The sequence below is a fragment of the Canis lupus genome, chromosome 11 (assembly GCF_048164855.1).
Source record: "Canis lupus baileyi chromosome 11, mCanLup2.hap1, whole genome shotgun sequence".
NCBI classification, from domain to species: Eukaryota; Metazoa; Chordata; class Mammalia; order Carnivora; family Canidae; genus Canis; species Canis lupus.
This window is the reverse complement of record NC_132848.1, coordinates 38,024,047-38,050,539: the sequence shown is the minus strand read 5'-3', so window position 1 is coordinate 38,050,539 and position 26,493 is coordinate 38,024,047. Positions and strand designations below refer to the sequence as shown.

Here is a 26,493-nt window from a genome sequence, read left to right as displayed (position 1 = left end):
CACCCAGACACCGGGGACAGCTCTGCAGCCCGTCGGCCGACCAAAACCAGCGGAGTCTCCGAGAAGGAAACACCCGCCCGCCTCCTGACCCCGCGGCCGACGCCGCCTCCCAGAGCCGAGGCACAGCCCCGTGGGCGCACGCCCGCCCGGAGCGCCGGCTTCCCGCGAGACCTCCCGCTCCGGCCCCGCCCCCGCCCGCGGCCCCGCCCCCGCCCGCGGCCCCGCCCCCTACGGTGTCCGGCGCGTGCCTGGAGAGGGGACCCAGAGGGGGCGGGGCCAGACGGGGACTGGGCGGGGCCGGGGGCGGGGCCGAGGACCGGTCGGAGGTGAGGCGATGCCCGGGGAACCGGGCCGGACGTGGGCGGGGCCTAGGCCGGGGCGGGGCCGGGGCGGGGCCTAGGCCGGGTTCCCGCTTTGGCGGCCCCCCCGCGCCCCCCCGCGTCGCCCTGTCCCGCGTGCGCCCCCGCGCGGCGCGCCCGGCCATTTGCGGGCGGAGGGCTGGAGGCGGTGGCGGCCTCCCCGCCCCGCGCCCGCCTCCCCTTCCTGCTAGCGGCCCGCCCGCCCGCCAGCCCGCCGCCGGCCGCAGCGCGAGGGAGGAGGCGGCGGTCGGAGCGGCCCGGCAGCCGGCGTGCGGAGGGACGACGGCCGCCTGCGGAGATGCTGGGCGTGGCGGCAGGAATGACCAACAGGTAAGGGCCGGGCCCCGCCGGACTGCGCTGCGCGCGGCCCCGCCACGTCGGCGGCGGACCGACTGCCGGCCTCCCCGCGGCCCCGGCTCCGCGCTGGGCGGGCGGGCGGCCTGCGTCCCCGCGCGCCGCCCCAGCCCCTCGCGCACCGCGGCGGCGTCTGCAGGCCTGGCCGCGCCGCCCGGCTCCCGCGCTCCCCCGGGGCGCTCCGGCCGGTCTGGGGCGGGGGGCGGGGGGGCGGCGGTCAGAGGTCCCGCGGGGGCTGGGGGCTGGGGGCTGGGGGCTGGGGGCTGGGGGCGGCCGCGACCCCTGGGCGCCCCTCCGCACGTGTCTGCGGACCTGGGGTCGCTGTGCACACCCCAGCCGCTCTCAACGGCTCGTCTCAGCACTCTGGAAAATAAAGAACTTTCTGCTTCTGATGCTGACGCCTGTAGGTACTTACTGGATCACAAGTGAAAACCCGGACATTTAACGTATCTTATTCAGTAAAGAAACAGCGAATCCATGATGTGTTGTTAGCAGACATAATACATTTTTATGAAAGTAGTAGTTTCCTAAACAAAAAGTAGTGCGACGAGTGGTGTTCCTTTACATTTTGCAAATCTTTTAAATGTCTGGCATAGTAGAAGAACAACCAGAATTTCCTAAATGCTCTGCACTCTGTTGGCCGTGTGTTTTGGCTAAACTGTGAAGAAAATCTGATCTTACACAAATACCTCGTTGGGGATGGGGGGAGTGTTTTTAAAAGCTTTTGCAGATAATTGTGGATACACCCAAACTGGGTAAATGGTAGTTTCTTAGAGATTCGTTTGGATTTGGAATCTGAAGCTTTATCAGGTAGTGAACTTTTCACACTGTAACTAGATCGAAATTCTTTGCTCTATCCTGCAGTTTGAATGGGCTCGTTACCCACTGTAACGTCATATGTTTGTCATTTGGAAAATATCGTTCGTAGACTTAGGCAGATCTTCCAAATGCTGACACATTTCATTACACAATACTGCTAGATAATATTTGTTGACATTACCACTGATTGCATTAGAAACGTGTTAGGTATTGAGAACCTCTCAAACTAGAGGCAGTGGGAACAAATTTTCTACCATTCTGAATTTCACTTGAAAGTTTGATTTGTGTTATTGGCAGGAAACTACTGTCAATTGCTTCCCCGCAAACTGAGGGACTCATTTGAGTTTCAAGAAATGCCTGCAAAACAAAAGTCTAAAAATGAGGGCAGCCCCGGTGGCTCAGCGCTTTAGTGCCGCCTGCAGCCCAGGGCGTGATCCTGGAGACCCCGGATCGAGTCCCACGTCGTGCTCCCTGCGTGGAGCCTGCCTCTCTCTCTCTGTCTCTATAAATGAATAAATAAAATCTTAAAAAAAAAAGCCTAAAAATGATAGTTTATCATTAATAAGTAAAATGGTATACCATGAAGAAAGCATTTGGTTCACCTCAGCGCTCAGGGATGCGTGCTTTTCCTGCAGACAGCTATCTTACTTTGGTATGCAGCAGGACTCCCTTTTCATCACAAGTAGCAAGAAGCTCAGCGGTCAAGATTTAATAACATTAATAATTTGTACCACTTCAAGGCTGCTTTTTCAGTTTTTGAAAAATGTATTGAATATTAAGTCGATAGAAAATTAAAAATATATATGATATTAAGAATAATGATATAGTGGATGCACAGTATAGAGTATATAAACTGTTCCTTTTAAGACCCTTGAACACCTCCCAGATCTAGTGTCTGTCCTTTATCCCTCCTCCTTTTTTTTTTTTTTTTTTTTGGTATTAAGCACCTTAATGCTGTTGGATGATAATTTTCACCATCCATCCATCTCTGAAATTCTTTTTGCCTTGCAAAACCAAAACTCTATACCCATTAAACAACGACTTTCTGTTCCTCCCTCCCTGCCAGCCACTGGGTAATTCCTATTCTGTATTCTGTCTCTGATTTTGACTGTTCCAGGTACCTCACATAAATGGAATCAATCACACAGTACTTGTCTCTTTGTGATTGTCTTATTGCATTCACTTAGCACAATGTACTCAAAGTTCATGTAGTAGCATGTCAGAATTTCCTTTTTAGAGCTGAATAATATTCCATTGTATGTATATACCAGTCATCTTTTTTTAAAATATTTTATTTATTTATTTATGACAGACATGGAGAGAGAGAGAGAGGCAGAGACATAGGCAGAGGGAGAAACAGGCTCCATGCAGGGAGCCCGACATGGGACTCGATCCCAGCTCTCCAGGATCACACCCCGGGCTGAAGGCGGTGCTAAACCGCTGGGCCATTGGGGCTGCCCCATTTTTTTTTTTTTAATCTATTCATCCTTTGATGGTTACTTGGGTTGCTTCTGTGTTTAAGCTACTGTAAGCTACTGTGAATAATTCTGCTATGAACATGACTATGCATTCTTTAATTGAAATTTTTGATAGATTCACCTGCAGTTATAAGAAATAATTCAGAGAGATCCAGTGTATCCTTTACCCAGCTTCCCCCAATGATATTTTGTAGTGTAATATCACAAACCATGTTGCCGGTAGTAATAAAATCCATCAGTCTTACTCACATTTTCCAATTTTACTTGTTGTCATCTGTGTGTGTGTATTTCTGTGTAATTTTATCACAAGTAGTTAGTGCATGTATTATCACCACAGTCAAAATATAGAATGGTGAATTCCAGCACCACAAGGATCCCTCATGTTGCCATGTTATACCACACCCACCTCCACGTTTTCTTCCTCCCTCTTAAAGCCTGGAAACCACTCATCTGTTCAACACTTCCAAAATTTTGTCATTTCGAAATTTATATAAGTAGAATCATACATATGTAACCTTTTGGGACTGCCTTTTTAAAAATGCAGCTTAATTCCCTGGACATGTATCTGAGTTGTACATATTGTAGTTCCTTGTCGTAGCTGAGTAGTACTCTATGCTATGAGTATGGGATAGTCTGTTTGCCAGTTGAAGGACATTTGGGCTGTTTCCAGGTTTGGGCTATTAATAATAAAGCTACTATGAATGTTGGTGGGCAGATTTTTATGTAGATACAAGTTTTCCTTTCCTTTGGATAAATGTCCAAGCGTGCAATTTCTGAGTTGTATGGTAATTTCATGTTTCACTTTCTAAGAAACTGATTAACTGTTCTAAAGTGGCTGTACCATTTTCATCAAAGATGTTTGAAAGAGAAGTTAGCATTCTTTTCCTGCAGGTCCATGGAAGTGAAGAATTCAGTCCCACCACCAAGCTGCCAGCAGTTATACCCATCTTTGCTTTTTGTTAATCACTGCAAAATGTCACTACAGTGGAAAAGGCTTACAGCAACTTTTCTGGAACTTCTTAGTGTTGTTATCAAAAGAGTTTGATCTCCCAAACCTCTGTAAAAGTCTTGGAGGCACCCCCACCACCCCTATTTCGTCCAGAGTTTTGAGACCACATTTGGAGAACCACTGTTTATGACATAATCCTAAATGATGAGGGAAGTGGATATTTGGTATATTTTTAAAAGAATATATAGAAAGATTTCTCTTAAAATATATACTAAAGGCTTTTTGTTCTGCGTGCTTTCTAGTTTGGGGGAGTTTTACTGGGATTTACTAAGACTTGAAGAACCACATTGGAAAAAGCAGTTTTCTGCCCTTAGGGATTTTCCTGACTAGATAGGCAGTGTTGTTATGAAAAGGGAAAATGTCATGGCAGTGTCTTCCTGAAACTTCAGTGATCTATGCCTGTTTGTATGGGTGAGGACGTTGGGCTCTTCATTTTTAAGAAACTAATGAAAATTAGGTGGTGGAAAGATAACCTTCAGTTCTGGTGGTTCCATGCCCTGTAAGCTTAGAGAAAACAATCTGTTAGGACTGCAGTCTTCATTTTTTTTAGTATTTTATTTATTTATTTATTTATTTATTTATTTATTTATTTATTTATTTATTTATTCATGAGAGACAGAGAGAGAGAGAGAGAGGCAGAGACACAGGCAGAGAGAGAAGCAGGGTCCATGCAAGGAGCTCTATGTGGTACTCGATCCTGGGACTCCAGAATCACACCCAGAGCCAAAGGCACATGCTCAACCGCTGAGCCACCCAGGCGTCCTGCTGTCTTGTGCTTTTCATCCCTTTGACTAACTTATTTTCGAAGTGGAAGTTTGCACCCCTAAATCTCCTTCACCTCTTTTGCCCTTGCTCCCTGTCCTCCACCACCAGTTTGTTCTCTGTGTTTATGAGTCTGCTTCTGTTTTGTTTGTTCGTTTTTGGTTTTTAAATTCCATGTATTATCGTTCCCATCCCTTTCCTCTGTGGTGGCCCCTTGAACCATCTTTTCTCTTGCCAGATGTGAGTACAGCACTTGAACTTTCCTTTCTTCCTAGAGAGGGCCTTTCTGCCGCTCCCCTGGGTCAGAGAAACTCCCAACAGCTAAGCAGATCCTGTAATGGGAGAGCAAAGCTTTGCTCTGAGAGTCTCTATTTTTAATAGTGTTGTGTTTGTTCTTCAGATAATCATTTAAATACACCCCGGTGTAGGTCATGTTCTTAGTTAGGGTTGCACTTAAATAGAAGGCAAACATCTCAGGCCATTTGTCGATTTTACATTTCTTGTAATTATGCCTTAAGTTGTGGTTTCCCACCCACAGGAATATCATCTACATTACCTGCTGAACTGTTGTTCATGTTGTCTTCCAAAAACTTCGATTTTAAAATACTTGAGAAGCAAAGGCTGCTCTCCCTGCTGCCACACACTATGCATTCTGCCCCCATGATGCTTTTATCCCCCTCATACCAATATCATCTTTTCTCTTATTTGATCTCATCAGACATTTCCACATTGAAGCTCACTGGCAGGAGAGGAAGAAACATTTTCCAGCATTTTTTTTTTTTCATGTTGGAGCATATTTTGGAATTTGATGAATCCACAGGGACATATAACTTAGGGGTTGGGAAGTTACAGATAAATCAGGCTCCGGATAGTGTGTTCTGTGTGGGGTAGGAATAAGAGTGCTAGAAATTGAGTTTGAACACTGAGAGATGTGTTGGAGGTGGGAGACACTTGAAGTCTAGAGTCTTATCAGGATGTCTGAGGGACAGGTGTGATCAAGTGAGACAAAGGATTTAAAATGTTTATATGCATGCACAGTCTCTGTACAAATATGGAATCATAGTCCTGTTCTACAATTGATTTTTTTTAGGATTTTAAAAAATTGCGGTAAAATACACACAGCAAAATGTACCATCTTAATCATTTTTCAGTGTGCATTCAGTGGCATTAAGTGCATTCACATTGCTGTGCAGCCATTGCCACTCTCCATCTCCAGAACTTTCTCATCATCCCAAACTGAACCTCCAGGTGATTGAACAATGTTTACTTATATTTCTGGCAATTATTATTTTTTTTTTTGGTAATTATTTTTTTAACTTAATAAGCTGTCTTACAGGTTTTCCTTTGAGGCATATCTAGACCTACCATAAGTTTTTAACTTTAGGTTTAATGGCTGTATAGTAGTTCACAATACACATGTGATATGATTTATATAACTAGTCCTTGGTTGGACATTTTGGGGCCAGTTTTTTGTTATTAAGAAGTCCTATGAATATCCATGCCAGTATTCTATAGGAGATCCCTGAGTGCAGAGTGGGTATGTGCATGGATGGTTGGGCCCATGTTCTAATCCCAGCTCTGTCCCTTCATGTCTCTATGGCCTTACCTGGTCAACCTCTTTAAGGCTAATCATCTTAATTTATAAAGTAATACCATCTTTCTCAGAGAGTTGTTGTGAGAAGTAAATATGAAGGCCAATGTAAACATTTCTGAAAAATACAAATGAAACTGTTAATAATTGTTGCCCCTGGAGAGGGTGTCTAGGAATCTAAGGAGTTTAGGAATCTAGAACGAGAGGGAAATTTTCTTACTATATACCTTTTTGTACTGTTTTGATATTTTTTAACCACATGTGCATGTAAAATTTTTTAAAGAATCTGACATTACGCCAGAAACATAGTAGATGCTCAGTTAATGGTAACTGTAGTTGTTGGTGTAGATTTTTCCCGTCATCCTGGTTCTTTTTTCAGAGCTTACAACTTCTACTTCACTATGAATGGCACTGATACAGTCACTTGTTATTTCTTCCTTTCCTTCACTCTCTATACCCACATTTTTGCTGAGTTCATACCTTAGAATTTTCTTTGAATCCATATTTCTTTTTTTCATTCCTTTCTTCTTTTTCACCTTCATCCTGGTTATCTTTTAAGTGAATGTAAGATAACAATAGTAACACTGGGAAAGACAAAATTCTGTGTGTGTTCCTGTTTGTCATTTAAATGTTGATAAAGAACAGGTTCTTTTAAAGATGTTATGGGATTTGTGGTAGGGTTTTTGTAGCATACGCTCTCTGTTAGCATATACTGAAGAGATAGTTACAGTAACATGAAGATTAAGAATTTTTCCTAGCATTTAAAAAATGGCTTCATATGTGAAAAAGTTGAAATCTACTAAACTAGTGTACTCAATACTTTCGTGGGTCCACTGTAGTAGTCCAGTAAGAAGTTCCTTTATTTTGTAAGTCCGGAGTTGCATAGAGAGGTAATTTTTATTTACCTCTATTCAAGGCCACAGAGTGAGTTAATAGTAGGGTTAGGACTAGAGCCCAAACTTTGAAGGTAGTGTGACGTCCTCTCTGCTGTACTATGCTAGTTTGTTCTGTTACTTCATTCAAATTGCACTGTTATAGTTTGTTACATATATATTTTATCTTACTATCTATATTGTAAGTGCCTTGAGGGTTGAGACTTTGATATTTCTGAGCCCCATTAACATATTGGTTCTAGAAATGTCTGAATGAATTATTAAATGTTGCCTTAGAATTGTTCTATTACAAAGGTCCTGGATGTCACTCTCTTTCAAGTGGATTCCTTCTGGGAAATGTGTTCTTGGGGACATGGCATTCGTAGGCACACATGATGGTGATTGTGTTTCTTCATTCCCAGAGACTTGGGGCTTCTTGTCCACCACCCTTGTCTACTTCCCCCACATGGCACTGTCTGAGAGATTCCTTCCTATGGCAGACTTCTTTACTGATGCATCAGTTAAGTGAAATATATACCACCTGCTTAAACAGATTGTAAATTATTTCTCATTGGCAAATGTTGGAGTTGTTGGTTTTGTTTTTGTGTGTTTGTTTTTTATTTTAAAGTTGGGCACATTGCTATCCCATATGGAATCTGCTTTACTAATATAGCATGGAAGAGAGGGTGGGTAATTGCTGCCTCTGCCACAGCTTGTTGCCCTCCTTCTCAATGCAGTAGATTCCACAGATTTTTAATGTAAAATTTTTTTTCAAAGATTTTATTTATCGGGACGCCTGGGTGGCTCAGCAGTTGACCATCTGCCTTTGGCTCAGGGTGTGATTCCCTCATCTGGGATCAAGTCCCATATTGGTCTCCCGGTAGGGAGCCTGCTTCTCCCTCTGCCTGTGTACTCTGCCTTTCTCTGTCTCTCATCGTAAAAAAAAAGATTTTATTTATTTATTTGAGAGAGACAGAGACAGCGAGAGAGAGCATAAGCACGGAGGAGAGAGAGAAGCAGGCTGCCCCCTGAGCAGGGAGCCCAATGTCGGGCTTGATCCCAGGAATCTGGGATCACAACCCAAACTTAAGGTAGATGCTTCACCTCCTAAGCTAGCCAGATGCCTCTACACAGATTTTTTAATGTGCAGGGCACAGTGCAGGTGCAACTGTAATGACCAAAAAGGCAGATAAAACGGGTCCCAGATCATCTAGGTATCTGTTTGCCTCTACTACCATTCATGTTGGCTCCAGATTTTCCTAAAGCACCACTTCAGTCACATTACTCCATTTTTCAAAATGTTAACAGGACTTCTTACTGCCTATCAAATAAAGTCCATAGCCTAGAGCCTAAAGTTGAAGGCTCTTTGTGCTCTGGCCCCGCCTGTCTGGATAGCTTTGTCACACACAGTTCCCTTTGTCTGTGTTGCTGTTAAACTCTTACCTACTTGCCATTTTCTGAAAACCTTTGGTGTTTCCTGTTTCTGTGTCTTTGCTCATGCTGTTCTTTTGGGCCAGAAAATCATCTTCTCCTGTATCTTCTTGGCACTTGTGGCAGAACTGCCACTTCTCCCATGAAATAACACATTTCTGGAACTTTATCGAGCCCTCCTTGTGTGCTTAGGGAGTTAGGGATTTGGAGCTTGTATCTGCTCTCCCAAAGCATTTTCACTTTTTTTTTTTTTTTTTTTGGTAGTTATGAGCTTCTGTTTTATGTCATAGTTGTTTGTGTATATGTCTAATCTTTTCGGCCAAATTGTAATCTCTGAAAGTAAGGGAACGTCTTAATCAAAATTCATTAAATGTCCAAAGAAAAACAAACTAGATTTAAATGAACTGTATTTCTCCTTTTATTCCTTCATTTGTTAGTGAATTGAAAAGTTCAGAGCTGATTCTGCTTAGTGCCTGTGACATTGTTTGAATAAAGTCACCAAACTGAGTAAGGCAAGATAGCTTTCACATTTGGTTTAACTTAACAGTGTAATGTATACTAGTGGCAGAGACCCAGCACCCGCTGAACATTAGGAAGAGATTTAAATGCTGTTTAGTCATCCTTGTTTAGATTATTTCATCTCATTGCCAGGCCACTCTTTGAAAGCTTTCTTAGTGATAACTGCCTTTATTAATTACCTACTTGACAAAAGGTCCTTTAAAGGTATTAAACATCTGCATAACAGATCTTACCTTCACAGCCACACCATGAAGTAGTGTGTTTAATGCCCATTTTACAGATGAGGGAACTAAGTTAAAGAGGTAAAGAACTCACCAAGTCACGCATTAGTGACAGCGCTGGCATTCACACTGTACCCACAGAGGCATGTGTCTCTTCCATTCACTGCATTGTTCAGTAGGTCAGAGCTCTCTAGTTCTTTGCCGAGATTTCAAGACTTTCTCTTACCTTAGCATGCCAACTAGCCTATCCAGTTTTATTCCCTACTACTCTTTCTTTACATCATCTTATTGCCAACCATACCACAGTATTTATTTCTGAACTTGGTTTTTCCTTTTTTGTGGGGTAGAGGGTTCATCCATTTTATTTTATAGTTTTTCTGAATTGAGATCTAAGTAAGGTTTGCATGTTTGATAAGTTGGTAAATTTGTTAGTCTCTGTTGTTCATCAGGTCCCAGCAGCATGGTTTTCTTTTTACCTTATATATTCTAATCTTAGAGTTGAAGAATCTGGCAGTCTGGACATGCCAACAGGTGCAGACCAAAAAACCACAACCAAGGAATGCTTTCTCTAGCCAAGGACCAGGTGAGAGACAGTCTAACAAGACATAAAACATTTAGACAGTACATGTTTTACTCCAACCAAACACCCAGGAAAAAGTGTGTTCACATCCCTCCTTATGCCAGCAAAGGCCAAGTGGGGAGCCTAGACTTGCATCCTCATCAGGCTGAAACTTGACACTCCAGCATCCCTGTCATGGTGGGGTCAGCAGAGGCCAAGTAGGGAATCAGGACTTTCATCCTCACCAGCTGGTAATTACTGCCTGTCTGCTCCCCCCCACCCCCCCCACCCCCGCCATTATCACAGTGTCAGTACAAACACACCCACCATTAATGAGGAGTGTATGTCTTGTGTGTCAGCAGAGGCCAGGTGAGGAACCCATACTTATACCTCTATCTGGCAGTAATGAGGGAGCTCCCTTGTTAGAGTGATTTCAGAGAAAACCAGTTTCGTAACATAATAAAAATATCCATGTTTTATTAGGAAATCATTTGTCATATCAAGAACCTCTTAAAGTGAAGAAAAAAAAAAACAATAAAATAGATCTCAGCACCAAGATGATGGAAACGTTAAAATTATCTGATAAAGAATTTTAAAGCAGTCATATAATAAAAATGCTTCAGTGAGCAACTGTAAAGATGCTTGAAACAAATGAAGTCGAAAGCCTCAGCAAGGAAATAGAAGATAAGATATAAAGAGGATTCAAATGGAAATTCTGCTGCTGAAAAATATAATCATGAAAGTTAAAGTTCAATGGAGGACTCAACAGTGGATAGGTTCGACTAAAGGGGGTTGAGGAAAGAATCAGTGAACTGGAAGATTAAAATAATAGAAATTACCCAGTGTGAATGAACAACAGAGAAAATAGATGGTAGGGAGACAATGTCTCAGGGACTTTTGGAACTATAACAAAAGAGCCAATATTTGTGTCATTTGAATCCTGAAAGGAGAGGGAAAGAGGATGGGGTAGAAAAATACTAGAGGAAATAATGGCTGAGAATTTCTCCAGATTAACAAGCAAACGTACCAACTCAAGAAGCTGCACAAACAGGATAAATCCAGAGAAATTCAAGCCAAGACATCATGATTACACTTCTGAAAACTAAAGATACAAAAAAACTTTGAAAGTAGCCAGAGGAAAAAAAATGACATCTTTCCTTTATAGAAATATCAAACTCTTGGTTTTGGCTCAGGTCACGATTTCAGGTTCCTGGGATTGAGCCCCTGTTGGGCTCTGCACTGAGCAGGGAGCCTGCTTTTGGATTCTCTCTCTCCCTCTCCCCCCATTCATGCTGTCACTCTCTGTCTCTAAAATAAATAAATAAATCTTTTTTAAAAAAGAAAGAATTAGAGCAGAAATCAGTGAAATTGAGAACAGGAAATGAATAGAGAAAATCAGTAAAAATCAAAAGCTAGTTCTTGGAAAAGTTAAAAAAAAAAAAAAAAGTGATAAGGCTATATATCCAGGCTAAGAAAAAAAGAGAGGACACAAATTACTAATACCAGAAATGAAAGAGGGGATATCACTATAGATCCTATGGAAATTAAAATGATAATAAAGGAATATTGTGAATGACTCAATGCCCACACATTTGATAATTTACTAGAAATGGACCAATTCCTTGAAAGACACAATCTGCCAAAACTCACACAAGAAAAAATAGATGATCTGAATAGGTCTGTATCTATTGAAAGAAATTGACTCAATAAATAATAATCTTCCAAAACAACTCCAGGCTTATATGGGTTCACTGGCCAATTCTGGCAAATAGTGTAGGGAGATTTTTTTTTTTTAAGATTTTATTAATTTATTCATGAGAGACACAGAGAGAGGCAGAGACACAGGCAGAGGGAGAAACAGGCTCCATGCAGGGAGCTGGACGTGGGATTTGATCCTGGGTCTCCAGGATCACACCCTGGGCTGAAGGCAGCGCTAAACTGCTGAGCCACCCAGGCTGCCCAGATTTTTTTTTCTATAGTATTTCAGGGGATAAAACTAGAAGCAATACCTCCTAACACATTCTATGAAGCTAGCACTATCCTATCACCAAACAGACAAAGACATTACAAGAAAAGGAAACTTCAGACCAGTATCTCTTGTGAACATAGATGCCAAAATTCTCAACAAAATTTTAGCTTGAGGGACACCTGGTTGGTTCAGTGGTTGAGGGTCTGCCTTTAGCTTGGGGCATGACCCTGGAGTCCTGGGATCGAGTCCCATATCGGGCTCCCTGTGTGGAGCCTGCTTCTTCTGCCTGTGTCTTTGCCTCTATCTCTCTGTGTCTGTCATGAATAAATAAATAAAATCTTTAAAAAAATATTAGGTTGAATCCAAAAAAGTATAAAAAGAATTATACAGCATGACCAAATGGGATTTATCCCAGGTATACAAGATTGGTTTAACACCCAGAAAACAATTTTATTCTTAATACTCAGATATTAGAAACAGCCCAGATGTCCTTCAGCGGGTAGATGTTTAAACAAAGTATAGTTCCTTTGTCTCATGATATACTATTCAGTAATAAAAAGGAATGCCAGGCTATTGATCTTTGTGACAATTTGAATGGATCTTGAGATCCTTGGGGCCATTATACTTAATGAAATAAAAAAGCCAGTTTCAAAAGATCACATACTATGTGGTTCAATTTATATAGCATTTTCTAAATGACAGAATTCTAGAGATGGGAAACATATTAGTGGTGGCCAGTGGTTAAGAGGAGATAGGGATGGGGACAGAGTTTGGAGAGGAGTAGAGTATGGATACGAAAGGGCAACATGGGGATCCTTATGGTGATAGAAGTTTCATGGTTGTGATGTTAGTGTGCTACATTTTTATAAGATGTTACCATTTGAAAAAACTGGGTAAAGTGTACACAAGATATCTTTGCATTATTTCTTAGAACTGCATGTGAATCTACAATGACCTTAAAACATTTTTAAAAATACATGTTCACCTAAATGGGCAATAGTTATCATTTTTCCACCTGTTCCCCATTGGAACTTCTATAGACTTATTATACTGCTATAGTTTTCTCAGACAGCAACTATTCTTAAGTTTCACTAAAATTCTCTAAGTAAAATGAAGAGTCAATTAGGGTAGGGAAAATAAATGTTTCTAGGACACCTGAATTAAATTACTGTGCTGTTCATTTCCTGTCTTGTTTACCAAAAGCAGAGGGATATAGGAAATTGAAGCAGTTATCTGGGTAATCCAAACTCTCTGGGTTGGACCCTCATGTCTCCAAAGGGAATGGCTGAAAGATCTTTTTTAAAGAACACTTTAGATCTCAGATTTCTCAGTCTCTGTCAGAAACACATGTGTGCACCTGCACTCTCTCTCAAATAAATGAATAAAATCTTTAAAATATATATACACACACATTTTGAGTAAAGCTTTCTTCCTCACCCTTTGGATTACAAGTGGCAGTTAGACTCTGACTTCATCACACAACCGGTGTACTTCCCAGTGGTTGTGAGGATGAACTTGAAGTTGCTGGGAAGTAGATCAGTCGTAGTCCAGAGTGGTAGACAGCCTGACAGGACCTTGTTGGAAATTGCCAGCATCCTGCGTGTCACTGAAGGACACTGGGGGAGACGTGGAATTTGGCGAGCCTGAGGATGTCTGTCTTTTTCAAACCGTCAGAGCGTGGCAGTGAGAGAATCTTCAGAACAGGTTAGCTTGCCCACTGCTGCTGGCTCCAGGGCCGGATGGATGCCCTCTGAGGTAGTGGTTCAGGTTGTGGTCCTGGGCTTCCAGAGACAGAAACAGTCAGATAAATCAGATGAAAACAGAAGTAGTCAGATAAAAATGACATGAGTGTAGTCTAGTCTGTAATTGAAGAAGGGACCTTTGGCATTTTGACTTAGGTCTCTACCCAGCTAACACATATAAATACAGGTTAAAATTTAGCCAGATTCCTCAAACTTGACTTGAATGCCACTGTCTCTAATGGGAAAGTTGAGAACAAATAAATATTCATTCACTACTTTCACATTTTCTCATTTAGAGAGCGTGTGGGAAAATGATGTCCAGAATATCACAGTTTCTGGTCATTGCCCACATTAAAATACATTGACCGATTCCCTTGGGTTCTAGTGAATGGCTGTCAGAATAGGTCTTTCTTTGGAAAACAATGTAGATTGTCACAGCGAAGCATGTTTTAGGGAATATGATGTAGTCCTCTTTAGAAACTCGAAATGAAGTAATTCATCCATCAAATGAGCAGCCTTTTGTTTTAGGAGTGTGGGTAGTGATATTTTTATAATAGTCACGAATCCTTTGTAAACATGGCTAGAGACTAGTTTTGTGTTTTAAAATTAGTCCAAGAAAGTAAGAGCTTTGTGACTAGCCCCATGACATCTGGAAGCCCATTTCAGGTGGTTGAATATATTTACAAGACTGAGAATAATGATGAAAACACTGTGTTTAAAAATATCTTGAAGGTATATGTATAGGACATAGGCTCTTTGTTTTATGAGATGAACCAGATTTACAATGTTGTAACTTTGAAGTGGATGGAAGGCTAATGTCTGAAATAATTTCATGGCATTTCTAGACCTAATGTGTTCTCTCTCTCTCTCTCTCTCTTTTTTTTTTTTTTTCAATGCTGGCTAAGTCACATCTCAGGGCATTTTTTTTTTTTTTTTGTCTTTTGGGCATTTGCCAGATTTGTACAAAGCATGAAACATCTGCAGACATCTGCTTAAGGCAATTTCTTAATGCTTTCTAATAGAATGTTTTAATCATGAGTACTATTATACAATTGTACAAAAGCTACTTTACTTTTGGTACTTTATTTTAGACCTGGGTTTTCCAGGACTTTCAGGTGCTTTCCCTTTGGGAATGTTACTAATGATGACAAAAGACATTGGTGAAGTGTAAAAAGTGATGCTTAATTTTAATACATAGCTCTGTTTTGAATTTAACAAAAAGATAAAAGTTCCAGTGATTCCTCAAAATTTCAGAGGTCTTTTTTTTCCCCACAAAGGTCAGTTTGGGACCGTGAGACCAGACTTAAAAAGAAGAGTTTTCTGAGCTTGAGCCCTTTTGATTTTTAAAATAAACACCCACATCTTTCTGTTAATGTATTTGGTCATTTAGAGTGCTTTCTATGAAGGAAGTTGTGGTGATAGGTTCTGGAATGTGAAGCCTGCAGAGGCTGATTAAGAGGGTGATGGGAACTCCAAGGATACAGTGCTTGGGAACTTTTTAGAGATGAAATTTTCTTATGCTCAGTTAGTGTTAATCATGCTTTCCAGGAGGAAGCAAAATGAAGCATTGCTAGAGATTAGCTGAACAAATGTAATGAAAGTTGAAATATGAGATTGGTTTTTTTAGGTATATTTTGATAAAGAGCTTAAGTTCTAAGAATGTACCATTACCTTACAAAAAGCTACTTATGCTTTTTGGGATGCCTGTGTATCCCAAGCTCATATAACAAGGCATAGCACATAATAGTCACTCAGTAAATACTTGTCAAGTGAATGAATAACAATGCTGTATATTTTATTTGGTTAGTGAAGTATATTTATTTAAATATTGCAGAAAATAATATGTGAGTAAATGCTAATAAATTAATACCTTCCAGGAGGCATTAAATTACACTTGAAGCTTTACTTCAGCTTTTCATAATTGTAGTAATACTGTGTAAGTACAAGTATTTGTGCAATACTATGCACAAGTTGCTTTCCTTCCTTAGACTTAGTGCAGGAATAGTTATTTGATATAGGAAGATGCTACGTTATGGAGCAGTGAAGCCTCCAGGTGAATGGGTTAAATCTTTTAGATCAAACATTAATATTTTTTCTTGTGAACTCCTTCAGTTTTCTATATTAACATATATCTTTAGCATTATTCATCAAAATCCTAGGTGGAACTCTTTTGGTAAAATTGATGGAATATCCTGAAGTTTCTTAAGAGGAATAAACGGTTGGGCAGCCCACGTGGCTCAGCAGTTTAGTGCTGCCTTTCAGCCCAGGGCATGATCCTGGAGTCTCATATTGGGCTTCCTACATGGAGCCTGCTTCTCCCTCTGCCTCTGTCTCTGCCTCTCTCTCTCTCTCTCTCTATCTGTGTCTCTCCTGAATAAATAAATAAAATCTTAAAAAAAAAAAAAAGGAATAAACAGGCAAGGGATAGCAAAAAGCTAGTTGTGTTGGAAGGAAGAAAGGTGGTGAGGAAGAGGACATTAGCTGTGTTAGCTGTTTAAGCAGTTGATACAAGTCACACAGTGTGTCTCTGGGATAGTATTAGATAAGTCAGTGGGCCAGAGAGAGTTTATAATATGAGCAATGTGATAAACAAGGTTTTGCAGTGGAAAAGAAGCAGATTATTCCGTTATGTCCCACAAATGGTGAGATAATTTGTCAGCAGTTAGGGGAAAAATGTTTAGAGTTTTATATGACATCAGAAAAATTCCAAAGGGTGATATTTAATAGTTACTTATAAAATCAAGCCAGATAAACCTGAAATAAAATAGAAACAAATATTTATCAGATTCCTAGAGTGAGAAATATTTTTTTTAAGATTTTATTTATTTATTCATGAGAGACACAGAGAGAAGCAGAGACATAGGCAGAGGAGCCCAATGTGGGACTCCATCCCGCAACTCCAGGATCATGCCCTGGGCCCAAAGCAGGTGCTAAACCACGAGCCACTCAGGCGTCCTGAGAGGTATTTTTTAAAGAAGTTTTAGGAATGAATTATAAAAAGATATATTTGAATAAAAATAAATTAAACTTCTGTAAATTAAAAACAGATGGGGAACATTTGCAATAAAAACTATAGAATAAAATGTATTGATCAGGATATGCAGACTGTAGTATATACATAGCGAAAAGATGAATAGAGAAAATATTTTAAAAAGAGAAACAAAAGAGAAAATATAACTTATGTACAAAAATATAAAAATTGTTCAACACTAGTGACTCACCAAAGAAGTATATATTAAAATAGATATCAATTGCCTACAATATTAGCAGAGCTTGTTAAAAACATATTTGTCATATGTTGCTAGTGTGAAGCTATAATTGATTAAATTTATTAGTAAAATAATTTGGTAGTATGTGTCAAGTGTGAAAAGATTTGTAACTTCTACTCCTGTAAATCAAACCTAAGGAAGTTATTCTAAAAGTGCAGAGAATTTGATGTATGAAAAGATTTTGGCAGCAGTATTTATACTAGTGGAAAGTTTGAAAATACATACATATTGATAGAGAATTCACTTAAAAAGCCGGAGGATACCAGTTTAGTGGAATTATGTAGGTATTTAAAGGATAGTTATTAAAGTTTCATAATATCCCTATATCATGATCACTTTTCTAGTTAATAAAAAAGGAGTGTGTGAAATTAGAACATGGTAAACTACAACTTTACAATGAAGCAGAAAATGGCTAGAAAATAAAAAGAACTTTTTTAAAAATAGCTTTATTGAAGTATAGTTTATGTTCCATAAAATTCACCCATTGTGTAGGTATATGAAGTCTTCATATATTTATAGTCTTGTGCAGCCATCCTTGCAATCCTGTTTGAGAACATTTCTGTGACCCCCAAAAGGTCTCTCATTCATGCCTCTTTCTCTTGCTCCCAGGCCTAGGCAAACAGTGACTTGTTTTTTGTCTGTGTAAATCTACCTTTTCTGGACATTTAATTTAAATTGAAATATACATTTTATCATCTTTAACATTTGGCTTCTTTCACTTGGGAGTGTTTTTGAGGCTTGATTAGGAGAAGCTGAGTTCTCCTCCTGTGTGTCTCCTTCACTCTCACCACTTCCACATGCCCAGCATTTCTGATGCCAGGACTGTGGGATTTCCCCACACCAAGCAACTCTCTGTGATGCCAGCTACACGTCCTGCAGCTTAACTCAGTTCTGACACTATGTGCCTAGAGGTCATGCCAGATCCCACAGGGTAAGGGCTCAGTCACACAAGACTGCTCTCCCTCCACTTCACGTGCCATTGCAAGTTGCAGCTGTCCACAATTTCTGTCCGCTGTGGCTACCAATCAGAGGTTCCCAGGACCTCCTCTGCTCAGAGTCTATTTGCTAGATCAGCTCACAGAACTTGGGGAAATACTGCATTTACCAGTTTACTAAAGGATATGATAAAGGGTATAGATGAACAGTCAGATGAATGATACATAGGGTGAGGTCTGGAAGAGATGCAAGCTCTTCTGCCTCTACGGGACTCGGCTGTGTCACCCTCATGCTGGTGATGTGTTCACCAAATTGGAAGCTCTTCCAACCCTGTACTTTTGGGATTTTTTTCTTTTATACAGGCCGCGCCTAGGCATAATTGGTTACTCCATTTCTAGTCTCTTTCCTCTCTATGGAATGAAGGGTAGGGTAAAATTTTCAAGCTTCTAATCATGCCTTGGTCTTCCACTCCAGGAGTTATCCTGGAGCCTACTTAGAGTCATCTCAGTAGAACAAAAGACACTCCTGTCACCCAGGAAATTCCAAGGGAATTAGGAGCCATGTGTTAGAAACGGGGGTCAAAGACCAAATATTAGAACAAAAGATGTTCTTAGTGCTCTTATCACTTAGAAAACTACAAGGGTTTTAGGAGCTTTGTGCCAGAAATCAAGGTCAAAGACTAAATGTTAGAACAGAAGATGATCCCAGCACCCCTATTTACAAAGGTTTTAGGAGCCCTGTGAAAAAAGCCGAGGGCAAACCCAATATATATATTTCTTATTATTTTGCAAGGTTCTTTCATATTACAGCATTTATTTTTTATTGGTGTTCAACTTGCCAACATATAGAATAATACCTAGTGCTCATCTCAAAAAACTTTTTGATGATTCTCCAGATAAGTAGGACTTCTCTGTGTTCCACCAAACTAAGCTCTGCCTCTCCCTCTCCACCTCATTACAGCCTGCTTTCTTTCTATCTATAGCCTGAAACTGACTCACTTTCTAGTACCTTTACTGGTTTTCCATTGCCTACATGATAAAGGCATTTTAAACCCTTGACAATTTAGCCCCAACCAAAGTCTACTAATTTTCTACTAATCTCAATATCCTCTTCCTTCAGATTCCATTTCCTCTTTATATTTCCTTGCTTTGAATAACCCTCCGCAACCCCAGAAGTCTTCTCAGGCCACTGGATCCCACTCTTAGTTTCTTTTACATTTGTAAGTTCCCTTTAAAAAAAAATTTATTTATTAATGAGAAACACAGAGAAGAGAGAGAGAGAGGCAGAGACACAGGCCAAGGGAGAAGCAGGCTCCATGCAGGGAATCCAACGCAGGACTCGATCCTGGGTCTCCAGGATCAGGCCCTGGGCTGAAGGTGGTGCTAAACCACTGAGCCATCCGGGGTGCCCTACATTTGTAAATTCCTAATCGTATTTAAGATCTAACTCAGAAGGCACTTCCTTGGTGATAATGTTCACTGCAAAATTTTCTTTCACTGCAAAATTTATAATTCTTTTCTCTGTAATACTGTGGTACTTTGTTCATACTATTGGTAAAATAGCTATCACATTGTGTTTTACTTGGTTTATATGCATCTATTGTCCCTTTCTAGGCTTGAACCACTTGAAACATTACATCTTTTTCATGTCTAAATCCCTAACATAATTTCTTACACAGGATAGACACTCTATAAATGTTGAATGGGAAAGGCCTGCTAGTATTACTCAGTAATCATCAGCCCGATATTCTCCTACACTAGAAGCATTGGCATCCAGCCTTTCCCATTCTCTGTACATACATCTGCGTTCTGCTACCTTAGTTACTTCTCTGTTGATCCACGTGCCTGTCTCTATGCCAATACCACCACGCTGTCTTGATTACTGTAGCTGTGCAGTGATTTTGAAATCAGGAAGTATGAGTTCTCCAACTGTTTGTCTTTTTCAAGACTTGTATCCTGGTCTGGGTTCCCTGCTTTTTCATATTAATGTTAGGATCAGCGTGTCAATTTCTGCAGAAATAGATTTTGATAGGGATTACACTGAATATGTAGATCGGTTTGAGGAGTACGGCCATCTTAACAGTATTTAAATCTTCCAATCCATGAACATGGATGTCTTTCCATTTACGTAGGTCTTCTTTAATTTCTTTCAACAATGTGATTTTATTTGTAAGTATTTTATTTTCTTATGCTATTTGTGAATGGAGTTGTTTCCTTAATTTTATTTTGGGGTTGTTCATGGCTAGAGTATAAAAATACAATTGAATGTTTGTTTGTTGTTCTTGTATCCTTCCTTGCTGAAGCTGTTCATTAGTTCTAGTAGTTTTCTTGGTATGTGGATTCCTAGGGCTTTATAAGATATTCCTTAGGATGCACATGATCGTGTTTTCTATAAGTAAAGATAGTCTTGCTTTATCCTGTTCAATATGAATGCTTTTATTTCTTTTTCTTGCCTAGATAGGCTAGACATACCAGTCCAATGTTGGGTAGAAGTGGCTTCCTTGTCTTGTTTCTGATCTTTTGGAGAAAGATACGGTTTTCAGTGGCTCATTCTCCTTGCTGTTAGTTCTTAAGAAGTGTACATCTCTCAAGATGGAACACGCTAGAGTTTCCAGTGAACTCAAGTGTCTCTGTGGCTTGCTCCTTTTTCTGGTCATGTTCCTTTGCACAGTTCAAGTTCATTCTGTTTTTAGAGTGTATAATGTACTCAAATTGCATGTTAACTCACATGACAATCTTGCCTTGATTGTTTACAACAGTGTGCAGTGTGCGATGCAACATTATAGACACTTTCTATTTTGCCAAAATAAAATTTGCCATAATAAAATACAATTTGCACATTGTTTGAAAGTACCAATTCCTTTGTTGTCTGAAGTGCCACCTGTTTTGGCCATAAAATATTAAAGGAGTTATTCCATGTTTTCAAAAGGACCTAGAGTACATATGATGGATGGAATCTTTCCCCTTGCATTAGTCATTTAAGTGAAATACTGGAAGATGGCATTTTTCGTTGGAAGATCTCTGTTGTAGTTTTACAAGCTGACTTACATATTGTGCTGTGTAGGAAGTGAGGGGTTCATCATTCTCTCTCTCTCTCTCTCTCTCTCTCTTTTTTAAGCATTCTCTTTAATCATTCTATTGGGTTCTCTTGCTTGCAAACAACAGAAAGTAATTCTGGCTGCTAACTGAAGTCAAGAAAGAGAGTTATTAAAAAGCTGTGAAATAGATTAAAGGAAAACTGATTATTCAGGTTTTGGAAAGAACAGGGGTATTAGTCACAGTCTCTTCAGATTATCTTTCTTGGGATGAGTCTTTCCAGCTGGTTTTCATGCTTATACCATTTGGCTCAAGATTCCCATATCTGGACTAGAAAGTCTGCCTGGCCTGATCTGGGTATGTGCCCACCCTTGGCCATTGGAAGTCAGGGATTCCTTACTCAGTCTCACCAAAGGAGAACACAGGTGTTGGTATGATAAAAAGGGGAATGATCAGGGGACAACAGCATATGCCATCATGAGGGTGCCACCAATTTGTAGTTCATTCCTTTTAAAAACAAAGGTGATTCAGGTGATTCTAAACATCTGACTCTTGGTTTTGACTCAGGTACTGATCTCAGTGTTGTGAGATCGAGCCCCGTGTTGGGCTCTGTGCTCAACCCAGAATCTGCTTGAGATTCATTCTCTCTCCCTGTGCCCCTAGTTTGTGTGTGTGCTCACTCTGTCTCTCTCAAATGAATAAATCTTTTAAAAACAGCAACAAAGCAAAGGTAATTCATATCTCATTAATCCTAGTATCCAGTGCCCAATCAGGTATGCAAAGTCAGCTAAGATGAATTCTCTTCAAAGAATTTTGTTTGTAGTTTTTTAAGACAGACACTGACCAGACAGAAAATTTCTACAGTCTGGTACTAATTATTATTTTTTTTAAATATGTTTTCCTGCATCTTGCTTTTCTTTTTTTTTTTAAGATTTATTTATTTATTTATTTATTTATTTATTTATTCATTCATTCATTCATTCATTCATTGAGACAGAGAGAAAGAGGCAGAGACACAGGCAGAGAGAGAATCAGGCTCCATGCAGGGAGTCCGACAGGGGACTCGATCCCCGGTCTCCAGGATCACACCCTGGGCTGAAGGCGGTGCTAAACCGCTGAGCCACCCGGGCTGCCCTACAGTCTGGTACTAATTAAAGATATAATAGGACTGTGAGAAGGTAGGTGAGGTGGAGAACACTTTATAAGTCTGAAAGAATGAAAGGGAGTAGTATGGATGCTCTAGTTCATATAATACATAATATCTTAAGAAACAGATCCTCACAATAAAAAATATTTCCAAGCTGCTGATTCTGGGAGGTGCTGGGTTAATGTGGATTGATGTGGTTGATGTGATTCCTGTTCCCCTGCCCGGATTCAGTCTGGCTCAATGCAAGTAAATTCCTTCTGAGAGAGAGAATGAGTACCCCTTTGGGGCTCGCTGCCATTTAAAAGAGGGCTTCTAACTTTTAGTTCTTTTAAAAACCATTGTTCCATGATTGAACAAATGGCCAGTGTTATTTTATAAGTGTAGAGGGCCAGTTGAGGACAGTGGCTGATATTTGGCAGATTAAGTGGGATTCATGATAATAGAGGCTTTGATAGTGATGGAATCTGGGCTAAGCTTTCTTGGAGGCAAGGTTCAGGATCACAGAACCCCAAAGTGGCAGAACTGGAAGAGGCTTTAGAAAACTAACCAGTCTTCTTTCGTTAGAAATGATGACGGTTTGCGTGAAGGTTACAATTTTGTGGTATTCTCTTTGCTCAGAAAGAACCCCTCATTTTGTAAACTATCATCATCAGTGTCATAAACCACTAAGGAACAGGAAATTCCAAATTGCAGGCTAGGGCAAACCCACCCTAGCCGTCCCTGAATCTCTGGGGACCTGGCATCAGGCCCAGGACTGCCACTGTGGATGCCGGCAGACATTTGTTGTATATGGAGGAGTCAGGGACCAGATCATTTTCACTCTGAATGTAGAGAATTCTTCAGAGTTATGGAGGTCTCTGGCATTGGACAAACCTGAGATGGCTCTTTGTAAGGGAGCTTTGAACAATAGTGACAGACATTTGTACAGCATTTCATGATTTGCAAAGAACTTTTCTCCTGTGCCATTTTATTTAATCCCCCACAACTTTTGGACATAGGCTTGGTCAGCATCATCCTCTTTTTTCAGATGAGCAAACTGAGACTCAGAAAATACTTGTCGGGTCATATAGCTGGTTAGTTAAGTGGCAGAGCTAAAATTAGGACCTGGATCCTGGAATTTCAAATCCATGCATTTCCTATAGCATTAAACTGCTTCTTGGGAATTCATTCATTAGTGGGGAACAAAAATTTAGACCTCTTTGTTCTGAAACCAAGGAAACTGCTGGATGTTTTACCGGGTTTCACCTATCTAGCGATGAAAGAAGGGATGGGGAATGACAGCTCGTTGTGGGTTAGCTGGTTATGGAGATCCCATGAAACACCTAAGACATGTTGCTGCTCATGTCCCGTGTATTCACTTGCCACTTAACTACTCTTTACTTCTTTGGAAGGGGTCAGACCAAGGCATGCCTCTGGCATCTATACTCTATTCTCAAGGACTTGTCACCCCTCCCTTCAGTTTTAAGTATGGAGTCTTTTGATTAGTGCTACTGGAAGACAGCCTTTCTCTGAAGAAATGTATCTTCCTTTATTATAGAAACTATGATGCAGATGGGGTGATAAAATCATAATGGCTTGCCATTAGAGCTAGAGTACATTGTTTATTCATCACCATTGATTATTTTGCCAAGTGTTTTGTGTAAAAAGCTTCTTAGCTTCTGGATGCATCAGGATGATTTGTCACCCACAGTACTCAACACCTGCTGCCATTGCAGCTGAGAAGAGCATGCTGGATCGTAAAATCCAGGGCCTAGTTGGCAACCAGCCTGCCCAAATACATGGCATGATAACTTCAGGAGACTGCAGGTACTTTGCTGACGAGAGGAGGAAAGAAATACAGAAACTAAGGATGCCTAGGGGGCTCAGTTGAGTGCCCAACTTCTGGTTTCGACTCTGGTCTTGATCTTGGGTTGGTGAGATCAAGCCCTACATTGGGCTCCACACTCAGTGGGGAGTCTACTTAAAGATTCTCTCCCTCTGCCCCCTTTCCCCCCTCAAATGAATAAATGAATATTTTTTATTGATCCCTGGTGGGATAAATAAATATTTTTTATTGATCCCTGGGTGGCTCAGCGGTTTGGTGCCTGCCTTCGGCCCAGGACATGATCCTGGAGTCCTGGGATCAAGTCTCACATCAGCTCCCTGCATGGAACCTGTTTCTCCCTCTGTCTGTGTCTCTGCCCCCCCCCCCCCCCATAAATAAATAAAATCTTTAAAAAAAAGAAAAGAAAAAATACAGGAACTTGTATTGAGTAGCTCCTAAGTATACAGAGGGACCAGCAGCATCAGTATTATTTGCAAGCTGTTGGAAATGCAGAATTTGGGGCTCAACCCCCTCCCTTGACCTACTGAGTCTGTATCTGCATTTTAGTGTGATCCTTAAGAGGCTTTGTGTGCATATTTAACTTTAAGATGTTCTGGTATAGTGGCATTATAACAGCATGCATTTCACTTGGTTTTCTTGGTAACAAAATGCAGGGTTTATTTCCCCAGTTATTTCCCCCTCACCTGTAGACAGCCATGCAAATCTGTCCTTTGTCTCAGCTGGTCAGAGCATGGTTTTCCCTCAGTGACTGTTGATGGTCCAGGGATAGTCATGTGATGGTTTGACTCAGTCCTGAGGAAAAGCTGATTCTTTGTTTTGGGTAAGCATTTTCTCTCCCATTCACCAGGAGAGAAAAAATAAGGAAGCCTGCTCATCATCATCATAGTCATCAGTCTTCAGATAATGGAAATGGAGCCTTATTTCCACTGGTAGTCATTTTGTTTCGTGAGGGGATTAGTCTTGAGATGAATCTGATACTAAAGTTGTTACAGCAGAGAGAAAGAACCTGGGTTTCTGACTCTGGCATTGAGCTATTGATCTTTTGTATGCTTGCATCTCTTCTTGCCTCCAGCCTCTCAATTATGTGTGATAACAAATTTTTCTCATGGTTTATTTTTAGATATTTTTTATTACTAGCACCTGAAAGCATCATAATATGTTCATACACAGAAATGGATGCTAGATGCCCAGAGTATTGTATATGCTGATTCTCCTGCAAAATATCTACTTTTTCTGCTGGTTTTAGATTTTTCTCTTAGTATTTTGAATAATGCATTGACCACGTGGTGATCACTTAATTGCTCAGATTGAAGGTTGGTGTAGGGAAAGGAAAGCCAGAAGAAAGAAGAATGGGACGACTGTCCTGAAAAAGGGCACACTTGCACTTAGAAGTGATGTGTGTTAGACTGTAGAGCCCACAAGACTCTGGAGCCTTCTAGAATATGAGCCCACTACACTGTGGAGCCCACTGGCTGGAGTGTTGACCCATGTTTTGCCCCTATTTTGGTGATTTGGATCTCAGTTTTCTCATTTGTAAAATGAAACTAATCATGAAATGGTGGAGGTAGAGCTACTTTGAAAACTGGACTCTTTTTTTCTCAGCTTACTTCTCATTTCTAATTCATTTTCTTATTTATTGTGAAACATATATAACATAAAATTTATCATTTTAAGTGTATAATTCAGTGGTGTTAAGTTCACATTAACTATGTATACAACTAGAGACGCCGAGTGACTCAGTGGTTGAGGATCTGCCTTTGAAGTCTCCTACTATTAGTGTATTATTATCTAAATATCTCTTTACTTTGGTTATTAATTGATTAATTTACCTGGCTGCCCCCACATTAGGGGCATAAATATTCATGATTGTTAGGTCTTCTTGTTGGATAGACCCTTTAAGTATGATATAGTGTCCCTGTTTATCTCTTACTACAGTCTTTGGTATAAACTCTAATTTATCTGTTATGAAGATTGCTACCCCAGCTTTCTTTTGAGGACCATTTGAATGGTAAATGGTTCTCCACCCCTTCATTTTCAGGCTGGAGGTGTCCTTAGGTCTAAAATGAGTCTCTTGTAGACAGCAAATAGATGGGTCTTGCTTTTTTATCCAGTCCGATACCCTGCGTCTTTTGATGGGATCATTTAGCCCATTTACATTTAGAGTAACTATTGAGTATAGGAATTTAGTGTCACTGTATTACCTATTCAGTCCCTGTTTTTGTGGACTGTTTCTTTGGGCTCCCTCTTTGTATTATAGGGTCCCCCTTAATATTTCTTGCAGAGCCTGTTTGGTGGTCACATGGTCTTTCAGTTTCTGCCTATTCTGGAAGCTCTTTATCTCTCCTTCTATTCTGAATGAGAGCCTTGCTGAATAAAGTATTCTTGGCTGCATGTTCTTCTCATTTAGTACCCTGAATATATCCTGCCAGCCCTTTCTGGCCTGCCAGGTCTCTGTGGAGAGGTATGCTGTTAATCAGATATTTCTCCCCATATAAAGTTTTTTTTTTTTTTAAGATTTTTTAAAAAATTTATTCATGAGAGACACACACACGCAGAGGCAGAGAAATAGGTAGAGGGAGAAGCAGGCTCCATGCAG

At 40.5% G+C, this 26,493-nt stretch overlaps 1 protein-coding gene across 2 annotated transcripts in view; it reads left to right on the top strand.

The window, feature by feature from the left end:
- Positions 1 to 530: 530 nt before the first annotated feature.
- Positions 531 to 26,493, top strand: part of LIMS1 (LIM zinc finger domain containing 1) — a 146,464-nt gene continuing 120,501 nt past the window's right edge. For both annotated transcript variants that reach the window (XM_072844340.1, XM_072844339.1), the window contains exon 1: positions 531 to 689. In XM_072844340.1, coding sequence (XP_072700441.1) covers positions 658 to 689 — 32 coding nt within the window. In that variant the 5' untranslated portion in view covers positions 531 to 657. The remainder of the gene's footprint in view (positions 690 to 26,493) is intronic.